Source organism: Chionomys nivalis, chromosome 7 (assembly GCF_950005125.1).
Source record: "Chionomys nivalis chromosome 7, mChiNiv1.1, whole genome shotgun sequence".
Classification (NCBI taxonomy): Eukaryota; Metazoa; Chordata; class Mammalia; order Rodentia; family Cricetidae; genus Chionomys; species Chionomys nivalis.
The window spans coordinates 19,144,165-19,157,000 of NC_080092.1; the positions used below are offsets into that span (position 1 = coordinate 19,144,165).

The 12,836-nt window shown below is 43.4% G+C and overlaps 1 protein-coding gene across 1 annotated transcript in view; it reads right to left on the reverse strand.

The window, feature by feature from the left end:
- Window positions 1-7,246: 7,246 nt before the first annotated feature.
- Rars1 (arginyl-tRNA synthetase 1) overlaps window positions 7,247-12,836 on the reverse strand; it is a 28,435-nt gene continuing 22,845 nt past the window's right edge. The window contains exons 13-15 of the mRNA XM_057776799.1: window positions 9,429-9,601; window positions 8,963-9,210; window positions 7,247-8,635 (exon numbers count right to left, since the gene is read on the reverse strand). Of these exons, the coding sequence (XP_057632782.1) occupies window positions 8,526-8,635; window positions 8,963-9,210; window positions 9,429-9,601 (531 nt within the window). The 3' untranslated portion in view covers window positions 7,247-8,525. The remainder of the gene's footprint in view (window positions 8,636-8,962; window positions 9,211-9,428; window positions 9,602-12,836) is intronic.

Below are 12,836 nucleotides of genomic sequence, written 5' to 3' on the forward strand. Positions count from 1 at the left end.
TATCTTTTCTACTCCATTTTCTGAAAGTCTCCCTTCTCCCATGAGCCCCCTTCTAGCTTCCTGGCTGTTTCACACACCCACTCCTTCATAAACATGCATAACCAAAGTTAGACTCTAGGATCCTCATATGAGACAGAGCAGTTTTCGTCTCTCTGAGCCTGGATTACCTTCTTACAGTAGCTTCCAGTCCCATTCATTTTTCTGTAGGTTTTATTTCTCTTTATGACTAAATAAAATTCAAGATGTGTCTAGCCACATTTTCATTATCCGTTCAACATCTGGGCTGGTCCTGTTTACTTGTACTTGCAGCACCAAACACGAATGAGCGAGTGTGTCTGTGGCAGAATGAGGTCCTCTGGGCATCTGGCCTGGAACCCTGGTTACAAGAGATGCTCTTTCACGATGGTGTCTTGCTTCTACTGTCAAGTGATGCAGTTTGATGAGATGGGATTTCTCGCTACCGCAAGCCTGTCCTTCAGAGACTGTCTCAGCAAAGCCTGCCACTGGATTTGAGGCTCATGAGGGCTATAGCTTGTTCTGAGGATAGGACTGCCCAGGTTTCCTGGTGCTTTCTACTGATTGATTACACACACACACATTAGTTTTTTGTTTTGTTTTTTTGAGACAGGGGTTCTCTGTGTAACCCTAGCTGTCCTGGAACTAGCTCTTGTAGACCAGGCTGGCCTCAAACTCACAGAGACTTGCCTGCCTCTGCCTCCCAAGTGCTGGGGTTAAAGACGTGCACCACCACCACTCGACTTGGCTATGGTTTTTACATCCCCTGACCCTACTAAGAACTGTTGGTCCGAGGCTGTGCTTGTGTGTGATGGTGCCTCTTTCCTATTCTTTCCAATATTCTTCTTCCTTCAGGGGTTCTTGGGGACTTCCCTCTGCTTTTTAATTTTTTAGGGTCAGATTTTACTTTTAGGAGTCTGTTTGCCTGCATGCCATGTACCATGTGTGTCAGGGCCCTTCGCACCAAAGTTATGGAGGGTTGGAAGCTGCCATGTAAGTGCTAGGACTTGAACTCCTGTGCTCTGAAGAGCAGCCAGTGCTCTTAACTACTGAGCCATCTCACCAGCCCTTTCATTGTAGGATCAAGACAGGGTCTTACTATGTAGCCCTGGCTAGCCTGAGATTCCCTATGTAAACCAGGCTTGCTCTTAAGTCAGAGGTCTGCCTGCCTCTGCTACTCATGGGATTAACGGCATGTACCACCACACTTTTTGTTCCTTATGTCTATTTTTTCCTAATATTTCTTTTTAAAAAATATTTATTTATTTATTATGTATACAATGTTCTGTCTCTGTGTATGCCTGAAGGCCAGAAGAGGGCACCAGACCTCATTACAGATGGTTGTGAGCCACCATGTGGTTGCTGGTAATTGAACTCAGGACCTTTGGAAGAGCAGGCAATGCTCTTAACCACTGAGCCATCTCTCCAGCCCCTTTTCCTAATATTTCTGTCACAAATCTCACAGAAGCAGCCTCTAGTCTGCCATCTGATACCGCTAATCAATGTCTATTGAAGTACCTGTATATGCAAATAGATCCAGACTACGTATTGACCAGCTAATGAAAATGAGGCTCACAGGGAGGTGACCTTGTAGTTCATCACAGAGAATTATTAAAACATCCATTAGCTGGGCATTCATAATGACTTTATGGACTCATAGCTATGTAGCTGACAATGAACAGCTTTGTAACAGTTATGAACTTCTCTAAGTCTGCTACACCCTCAAAATACACAAAGCAAAGCTGCCCACAGCTAAACGGAGAACAGCCAAACTTTAGAAGCCCAGCGAGAAAACTTGATGCCCTTCTTCCACCACCTGGATGAAAGTTGGACAGAACACAGTGGGACATGCGAGAACAGAAAAGATGTTAAAGGTCAGTGAAAAATTCCCACAGTGGACATGTGGCTCGTTGCTTGTTCATTGTGGGTATGGCAGCTGCAGTCACGTGCTCTGGGCTCTCCCCCTCCTCCCTTAGGCTTATTCATTTATTTGCAGCGCTGTGTGGCACCTGTGACTGCCATCTCAGTACCTGTGAGAAGGCATTCCCATCTCCACTCCAGCTGCTCCAGGACTGATAAAAGGGTCTTTCCTTGTGCTTATTGATAACGCTTGTATCTTGTCTGGAAATGTTATTCTCCAAGCCCTTTGTGTGTGTGGGGTTCAGGTTCCAAAGAGGGATGTGTGGAGTGGGGGAGATGGACGAGATGGACATGAACTGAAGGTGAATTGGGGGGACTGCCAGCAGCTTTTAATTGAGGAAAGAGATTACACCTTTTATACTGTGTAGTTGCACCGTAGGATTAAATGTGAACTAGGGTGTGGCTTGAGATTCGGGATTGAGAGGAAGCTAGCCTTGACCATGACAATAGGCACCAGTCTTGTGTTACTGAAGGCCTTCCCTCTTGCTAGAGGTGAGAAAAGCTGCTTGATAAAGCAGGGACTTTCCTCAAACCCAGGAAGGCCTGGAGGCCTGAATCCAAATGCCTGACCTTAGGAAAAGGGCTTCTGGGGAGCAGACTCTATATTACAGTTTCTTAATCTTACAATTGGCCTGTTCCCCTCACATGCTCCTAAAAGGGAAGGTCCTCATGTCTCACTCTTTTCCCATTATACTGGACCATTCTGATTTCTCTGTATTTACTAACTGAACTGTAGCCCTTAATGGCTTCAGGCTCTGGGTCTGAATTGTAGGCATTTCATCCTTGGGGTCAGACGTCTGGTAAATCTCTAACTTTCCTGTTCTTGGTATAGTTAGGAGGGTACAATGGAATTCCTGGTTTCACACTGGTGGTATTTTCCCCTCCAAAGAATTATTTTGTTTAGAGAGGCTACCAGTGTACACATTTTCATTCTTTACCAAAGACACAGCTGAGGCAGGCAGATCTTCCTTCCAGTTTGCAGCCCGAACCTTTTCCTTTCTGTCTCTTTCCCAATAGGTAGCCGCTGCCGTGGCTCCTCTCCTTTCCCCCCTTCCTCATCCCCTTTCTCCCTCCCTCTCTCCTTTCCCCTTCTATTCCATAACCTACTAAATATCCAACCTCATCTGTATGGCACGCCTATCCGTCTTGGTCTCTCAGCCACCAAATGGCTCCCTGCCTGGGACTCACTGCCCTCATTGCCTGGGACTCGCTGCTCCTTGTGGCCCACTGCCACCACTTGGGGACCTGTACCCACCATGCAGATGTGGCTCCCTGCCTAGGACCTGCTGGCCCTCATGGCCTGTGGGCCACTTGGGGACTCCCTATTTGGAAGGGTTGCCTTTGTGGCCCGCCATGGTCTTGTGCCCGTTGGCCACTGCCGCCACTCGGGGACCTGTGGCATTTTACTTTTACCATCACTCACACAAATTTTCTCAAAAGGAAAGGCATTAATATTGAGAATCATTAAAAATGAAAGTAACAAGGTGCTGGAGGACTGTGGTCTGCAATGTGGAAATACTACAACTTTGTCAAGCAGCAATGGTCGCCATGCAGTTCACACCATAAAATATCAAAGATTCACACTTAAATTTCTCTTTAATGTTTCAAACTTTTAGATTTTTTTTCTTCAATACAGGTCTCATCATACAGCTCTGGCTGTCCTGGAACTTGCTCTGTAGACCAGGCTGGCTTCGAACTTACAGAGATCCCCCTTCTTTTGCCTCCTGAGTGCTAGGATTAAAAGACTTGCCAAATGTATTTCGAAAGATCCAACTTCAACCTCAGAGATCCTTCTCAATCTAGTCTGTACACTATTGAGGCTTTCAACTATATTTTTGATTTACTGAGGTCTTCTTGTAATTGTGTGCGCATGCGCAGAGTGTATGTGGGTGTGTGAGTCTGCACATCTGGAGGTCACAACAGCTATCACTGCCTTAATACCTCAAGAGTCAGTCTCTTCACTGAATACTTGTCATTTCAGCTGGGCTGTGATGCAGATGCTAGGAAGCCCCTAAGCTAAGCTTCTTGACTGTTGCTAAGTCACCAGATCTGTAATGATGGACTTGCTAAGTACCCTCTTTGTTACACTGGGAGGCCCCGTGGCCAGGGAGCCAAGGTCACAGTTGGTCAGTATGCTTTTCTTTGCTCCTTGTTCCACAGCTATGGTGTTCATGGTTTCAGTAGGCACGCGATTTCCAGAAGACAGTGTTTCCCAGCACACCTCCCTATCCTAGACTCTGAACTCTTAATAACCCTTCTCTGAGAAGCTCCCTGTGTATTTATGGGGACATTGCTTCTTTTCTGTTTTGGTGCTTTAGCTTTAATATCAAGGAACTAATGGGCTTCAGAATTAAGTTGTTAAATGACCTGCCTGGAGTTATGTGTGTGCTGGGGATCGAACCCAGGGAACTATGCCATTGAGCCATGTCAATGAGGCTAGTTCTTAAAAGCCGAGGAAGCCATCAGGGAACTCATTTAATTCTGGACATATTCCTTATGAATTCCTCTTGCAAAAAAACTTGTGAGCTTTTTTGAGCAATAATTTAATCCTTTGTTATGTAGATCAGTTTGGTAGTTTTTGTTTCTAGGAATTTGTCCATTTGTTCTAGAATGGCATTCTAATTTTTCTAAACATTTGTTTAGGTTATTTCTGAAAAATTCCCACGTTTTCAGTCTTCTCCCTTGTTAGTTTAAGCATCTGTCAATTTGATCTTTTTAGGGAAAGAACTTTTAGTTTGATTTTTAATGTCATATAGCCTGTACTTCACTCATATCACAACTTTTATTCCCTTTTATTTCCAATTTGTTAAACAGGTAATATTTGAGTGTGCACACTTGGGGTTTTAGAACAATGGATTTTAAATGAGCAATGGACTCAACCTTAAGTTGCCAGCCATGTTACCCCTTAACAAGAATTGGTCTTGTCTTTTGAAGACATTGCTGACCTTCTTCTGCAATGGAACACTAAGGCTATTTCTTTATGCTAAAGTTTTCCCTGCATCTGTTTACCTGATCCCATGAAGGCAAGAAGAATGTGCCAAACGCCCTGAGACTAGAGTCACAGTTGATTGTGAGCTGCCATGTGGGTGCTCGGAATCGAACCCTGGCCCTCTGGAAGGTCAGTCAGTGCTCTCGACTGCTGAACCATCTCTCCAGTTCTTTTTTTTTTTTTTAATATTTATTTATTTATTTATTTATTTATTTATTTATTTATTTATTTATTTATTTATTATGTATATAATATTCTGTTGTGTGTATGCCTGCAGGCCAGAAGAGGGCACCAGACTTTATTACAGATGGTTGTGAGCCACCATGTGGTTGCTGGGAATTGAACTCAGGACCTTTGGAAGAGCAGGTAATGCTCTTAACCTCTGAGCCATCTCTCCAGCTCCATCTCTCCAGTTCTTAAGGCTATTTTGTGTACATCAAAAGCGAAACAAAAACAAAACAAAAACAAACCCCACGAGACAGGTGCATGCCTGTCTCAGCACTTGGGAAGTAGAGGCAGGAAGATGAGTACTTCAGAGCCACGTTTGGCTACATGAAACCGTTTTAAGAGGATGTACCATGTGAAATTGGCCTAATAGTTTTCCACAGATTCCTATGCTGTGGATTCATTCTTAAAAACAAGGTTTGATAGAGGAAGACCCCCTGGAAAATCTCCAATGGGAACAAATGGCCCAGATGATCCAAATTTTCAGAGCACCTCTGTTGCAGTTTCTTCTGAGTTCTGCATCCAGAACAGCTTCAAGACTGCTGGCTGAGATGATCAAGCCTCACAGAACTCATAATTCTAAATTTTCTTTGGCTGTCCTGAATCTCACTCTGTAGACTAGAATGGCCTTGAATTCACAGAGATCCCCCTGCCTCCGCCTTCCAAGTGCTGGGATTTAAGACGTGCACCACCACGCAATACTTGATAGTTGACTGTTTTTGTGTAACTTCAAAAATACTGTACTAGCATCACATCCTGGAATTAAGGGGGATCTGGCTCATACTGGGCTTTGTTTTGGTACAGCTGGGTTGGATCTTTACACATCAATGATGGGGTTATTGGCTTCCTCTCCATTTGTGTTCAATGGCATCAGCACTTTTAATTTCCAACTCTTCCTTTGCATTTAAAACATGGCTGCCTGGAATAAATCATGTGGGCCTATCTTGGTTTCCAATATGCTTTTCTCACCAAGTGTAAACATCTTCAGGTTTAAAGTGAGACATGCGGCAATCCCTTTCCCTTAAGAGCCACTGTCTTAGTGTCAATTCTGTTCAGGGAATAGTGAGGCCCAGAGAGTTCTCACAGATGGGCAATAGCTGGTCTGTTGGTGGCGATGTCAGAACACAGGCTGATCACCCAAGTCTGTTATAGCACACGGGCATGGTTGTGGTACCCTAATTACAATTATCAACACTAAAGATGATGGATACCATCACAGATTGTGTCTGAGTACTTAATTCCCAGTTGGTGGGACTGTTAGGGAAGGACTAGGTGTGTATTTGGAGGTCTCACTGTGGTGGGCTGAGGTTTCAAGACTTGTGCCCTTCCCAGCAGTCTCATTCTCACCATCCCACTGTCCGTCTACTTCCTGGCGTGTGTGTGGACCAGGATGTCAGCTCGATCTCTGAGTTCAGGGCCCAGTCTACACAGTGAGTTCTAGGACAGCCAAAGATACGGGGGGAAAAAAAAAAGTCTTGAAAAGCAGAAAAAAGATGTGTTCTGTCTACCATCATAGATGCTAACCCTCTGGAGATATAAGCCCAATTAAGCTTTCTTGTATAAGTTGCCTTGTCCTTGGCATCATATTTATTTAGTACGCAGTGTTTAGCAAGCATATGTGCCTAGTTAAGTTCTTCTATAAGTTGCCCCGACCTTAGTGTCTTTTATTTATTTATTTATTTATTTATTTATTTATTTATTTATTTATTTATTTATATTCATTCATTCATTCATTTATTTATTTATTTATTTATTTATTTATTTGTTTATTTATTTATTTATTTATTTATTTATTTATTATGTATGCAGTGTTTTGCAAGCATGTGTGCCTACAGGCCAGAAGAGAGCACCAGATCTCATTACAGATGGTTGTGAGCCACCATATGGTTGCTGGGGATTGAACTCAGGACCTCTGGAAAAAAGAGTCGGTGCTTTTAACCGCTGAGCCATCTCTCCAGTCCCAATCATGGTGTCTTATCACTAAAAGAAACCAATATAGAAAGCATTAATTACGAGAACTACCAAAATGTGACAGGCAGAAGCGCAAACACAACATATTTATCTTTAATGAATGTTGCAAAAAGGGGGGTGGGATGGGAGCGAATCACGTATGAAGTGCCCTGAAGTATGCGATACCTGTACTATAACCACCTATAAGGCAGAGGTTAAGCTTAGTGTCACAGAGATAATTTTGTTAGGATTCATGAGATTTCTTTTTCTGTTATCCAATGAGGATAAAATCACACAATGGCCTTTATGTTTAAATGTTGTTAAAGGTTTTTTGAAGGCAATATGGCATTGTTGTCTCCAAACTAGTCAGTGTACTAAATACAGGCTAGCTCGAGTTTTACTGCTTAAGGAAAATCATGTGAACTAATGTTTGCATTTCTCTAAGTTGTGCTCCAGTATCTAGCAAAGCTGAACATAGTTGTTTGGGAAATGCAAAGACTAGCCTGCATTTAAAGTGAGTATGCTGGCTAAATCCACACTCCTGTACTGTTCCCCCTATGTGCCACTGAATGAAGAGCCGAGGTCTGCACTCGAGGGCCAGAATGGCTGTGCAAAACTACAAGGCTGCCCCATGGTTCCTGGAGAAACAGATGGTGTCTCCATCATTAAAGTTCTTCTGAACTTGAAACTCTTAGTCTGGACAGTAACATTTACCAAGCCTTGGCATGTTACTGGCCCACATGTCATGGCTGTGGTCCCTCCTGACTGCCCTCCTCACCACCACTACCATGCTGAGCCCAGGGGACTTTTTCTTACAATGAAGACTAGACAAATGGGGCATTTGGAGTTAATCTGGGCCAACTGTTGTCACCTTGACCAAGATCTGTTGCACCAATGCCATCTTTACTAACACGGAATTTGAGGATGAGCCATGCATAGTGTTGTTCTAGAACAATCTGAACAACTTATTGACCTCTGTGGAGCCTCAGTTTTATAACATGTAAAATTGAGGCAAATGGCCGGGCGGTGGTGGCGCACGCCTTTAATCCTAGCACTTGGGAGGCAGGCGGATCTCTGAGTTCGAGACCAGCCTGGTCTACAAGAGCTAGTTCCAGGACAGGCTCCAAAACCACAGAGAAACCCTGTCTCGAAAAAAACCAAAAAAAAAAAAAAAAAAAATTGAGGTAAATGTCAAAGAGTGGGAGCAGATAGGATAAGTTCTGAGGGCTCAATAAATTGGGGTTCTTTGTCTAACAAAAATTATTGAAAACATATCTCTGTCAAACCACTTTCTCTCCAACTCTGGTACCTGACGGTTTCAATTCTGTTAGAGACAAAGAAACCCAGTTTGTATAGATAATTGTGAAAATTTCTTTACTGTGAAGTTGTGTTCACATGATTGGTAAACAGTCTCCAAACCTAAGGATCACATCCTTTGGACGGCTTTTAGTCCCAGTATCTCGAACCCTTTGGCCATGACAGCAGCTACTGCTTCACACAGGAGCATCCGCCACATGTTCACCTTCACTACTTTCCCTGAGAAAGAAAAGACAGCACATTTCCAGTTGTTTCTAGAAAACCTGACAATTCCCAGCGCTTTCCTAAGCCCCCATGAAGTAATTACACACCACCGTGGGGAGGGACACCACCCCATGGACCGATTCTGTTCTCAGGCTTGCCTCGATTAACACACAGCCATCAATGATACTGGCTGTTTTCAATACCAACACAATTTTCTGCTTTGACTGGCCCCATCTCAAACTGTTACATATGCCACAGCTTCTGTGAGATTTCTTAGTTTCTGTGCACATGTCCTGGTGGTGCCCTTCCCCAAGATGGACAGCGGATGGATGAGACACTTACCCGTCTGCCGATCTTTCTCCACACAGTAACAGCTATCGTAAAACTCTGTGAAAGTAGTTGCCAGCTCATATATATAATCGCAGAGAGTATGGAGAAATAAGTCATCTAAAATCTTTTGTAAAATCTCAGGGAATCGCAAGATGCACCGGCCAAGTTTCCATTCCTTCTCATGGTCTAAAACAATCTTGGTTTCCCGAGCAGCTTTCTGAAGCATCTCATCATCGATATTGGCCAGACGTGCAATAGACCTGAAATACAGGTAAGTACCTAGCACAGGCTCTTTCACAAAAGAACGTCATCTAGTATGACCAGGGTAAATTAGAAAACATTAGCAATTAAAACAGCCCCAGGGCTGTAGAGCCGACCTGTAGCCTCACAGCACTTGAGAGGCAGACGATCAGAAGCTAGCCTGGGACAGGGACACCACATGATCCAGACCCTGATTCCAAACAGTCTGAGTAGTCACCTGATCCTAGTGAAGGCATACAGTAAGTACGCAGCCGTGTTTCCTCTGTCATCTAGCATCTTGTCAAAGGAGAAGATGTAGTCATTCAACCGGTTATGGGACAGGTCGGCGTATTTGATACAGCCATACGCAACAGATCTCTGAGCAGCTGTCAGCTCCTCCTCGGATAAGACCTTTGGAAAAACAAACACTTCAGAGCTTGCTCACTACTGTCTCAGCCCCGTGGCCTCACGGGTAGGAGACTGAGTGAGAAGCACCCATGGAGTTAGCATTTTCTGTTTTTCAAGACAGGGTTTCTCCTTGTAGCCATGGATGTTATGGAACTTCATCTGTAGGTCAGGCTGGCCTTGAATTCAGAGATCTGCCCGCCTCTACCTCCTGAGTTCTGGGCATTTTATAAAAATAATTTTGAAGACTACCTAATCATATAAATGAGGTAATATGCCAATTTTATTATTTTTTAAACAGGACTTCAAGTAACTCAAGTTTATTCTAGAGTCATGTGATCTTGAACTCATCCTACTGCTTCCAGTGACTAAATGCTGGGGGAGTGCAGGTATGTGCCATGTGGTATTGGGGGTCACACCCAGGGATTCACTCATGCTAGACAAACAATCTATTGACAGAATCATATCTGTGTTTTCTTTAAAAACCAGTGGGAAGAAACTAGCGTGAGAAAGGATTTCATGTGGTAGAAACAAATTATTGGATAGTTTGACAATGTGAAGAAAGGGCGAAATTAAATGCTTAAGCAAGCTACAAAGGACCTGAATAAATCAAACAAGGCACAGAAAGGATGTGTTCCCCTCCCATCCTATGTACATAGACCTGGTAGGTCTCCAACTGCTGTAATCCTCTTGCCTCCCACAATTACAGCCAATATCCCACCATGACTGACAGATCCTAAGAAAAATCTATCATCAAGGAAGGAATAACTGAAATGCTGGTAGAGTTCTGAGACAGAATCATCCTATGTAGCTCAGGCCAGCCTTGAAATCAAGGTCCTCAGGCTCCTGAATGTTAGACTTACAGATGTAGGCTCCCACACCCAGCCTGAGATGTCCTTTACTGCTGCATAATCACAAGGTGAGTCCAGGTTACCCAAACAGCCCTCCTTTCCATAAGGAGTATGCCTTTATTTGGTCTAAATTACTTAGGAACAGACTTCAAAGACTTAGAAAGCGAAATGTTTTAAAACTAAAAACCTTCCAATTGCTTCTAATTCTGCCTAACAGATGACTATTACTTCTCAATGGATGGTCTATGATCAGATTTTAATCAAGTATTTTAACCTTTTATATGGCAAGCCTATTCAAAAGAATCCCCTTTCTGAATCCCCTTTCTTGTACAAGTAAGAGCCTAATAAAGTTGAGCTCGATTCCCAGCAACCTCATGGTGTCTCACAACCACCCATAATGAGATCTGGTGCCCTCTTCCGGACTGCAGGGATATATGCAGGCAGGACACTAATACCTAATCTTTAAAAAAAATTTTGACATGTCTTTAACTCTTAATAGAATATCCTTGTTTGTTGCTGAACTCTCACCGAAATTTGAACCAAGTCTTCATATTTCTTAATCAATGGAAGTAAATTTGCAGACAATTTGGGGGCTGGAGAGACGGCTCAGTTGTTAAGAGCATTGCCTGCTCTTCCAAAGGTCCTGAGTTCAATTCCCAGCATCCACATGGCTCACAACCACCTGTAATGTGGTGCCCTCTTCTGGCTTGCAGGCATACACACACATAAATATTTTTAAAAGTAACAATTTGGTATATTCTTCCCACATTAAAACCCATGGAACTGCAGTTCAGCTGGTGCTTGTCTAGTGCACCCAGGGCCCTGTGTTTCATCACTATAGCACTGTATAAACTGGGAGTGATGGCACAGGACTATTGAGGATCAAGAGTTTGCAGCCAGCCTAGGTCACATAAAAGGCTACCTCATAGTTTTGCTTTGTTTCTTTAGATATGGCCTTATTATGTAAGTTAGGCTGGCTTCTAACCTGTGCTCTTCTGCCTCAGCCTCCTGAGCAAGTGCTGGGGATTATAGGCCTATCCATGGATACTTTGCTAAAAATAGTAATACTACTGTTCACATATTGAGCAAGATCCTATGCTCATACACACTGAGTTCACAGCCTGTTTGGGCTACAGAGCAGGCTTCTGCTTCAGAAGACAAGCTATGCGTGGGATGCCTGCTTTACAGTGACATTAGCTACAGCTGCAAGAAAGACTATGTAGCTGTCACTGTCCCATTGCCCTTACACTAATAATGAGTCATGCCTGTAACCTTCAGAGTTCAAGGCCTGACTAGGTTACAGTGAGCCCCAGCAAACAAAACCCTGAAATACACACACTATGTGTGTGGAGAAGGGTCTCGCCATTGCCTAGATGGGTTTTGAACTCCTACACCAACTATTACTTCCACCTCCTGAGCATTGTATTACAGGTGTACATATCACATCTCGCTTTGCTTACTGTTTTATCTACCAGTACCGCATCCTAAATTCTTCTGTGTTCATCCAATCTAAAGTTTCACAGTAAACAATAAATGCTTAAGTTGGACAACACAATAAAGACCTACCTAAAGAGACAAGTCTCATGACACCTAGAGGGGCAACCCAAGACATTCAAACTGTAAGATACCAGAGAGTCACACTGCAAACCCACACGAGCCTCACATGTCAGAGCAGCATTCTACATCATAAGCCTCATGCCAGAGCCTTCCACACTGTACCTTAATTTCAATGCAGTTATGGGATGCAAAATGCTAACCACTATAATAAACGTGTTTCTGCTAACATAAGATCAGTTGTGTCAGTGAAGTTATGATGAATGCAGACATTGCTAGCTTACAAAATTCCCAAAGACACAGAGCTAGCTGCCTCAAGTCTGCCCCTCAGCATTGCCTTCACACCAACACTCAAGAGCCTTGCACCACCTTGTGCAGAACCTCCGACAGAATTCACATTCTACAGGGGCTCAACCTAATTATCTGAAACCACTTACACAGAAGAGTCACAAAAACAAGCCTAAGGATGATTACATGAAGAAGTAAAAGGGTGGCTGTGGCAGTTTATGGTCAGCCTCAGATATGTGTTAACAAAACTACAAATGCAAAGGTCTTCAGAGACACAAGAGCTTGCCTACCATGCCAAAACTGACACACTGATGAATGAAACCGAAAGACACTGACAAAAGGTCCATTGTAGCTAGAGCAGCAAACACCAATAAAGCCAGTACTTAGGAAACAGGCTGAACAGGAGTCTAGGGTCAATCTTGGCTAACAAGGGAGAACCTGTTGCGAAACCTCAACAGACCCACACTACTGTCTGGAAAGCAGAACAGCAGGAGGAAGTGGTGGAGAGAGGGCCTGAAAAACTGAGTGCTGGACATTACTTTATAAAT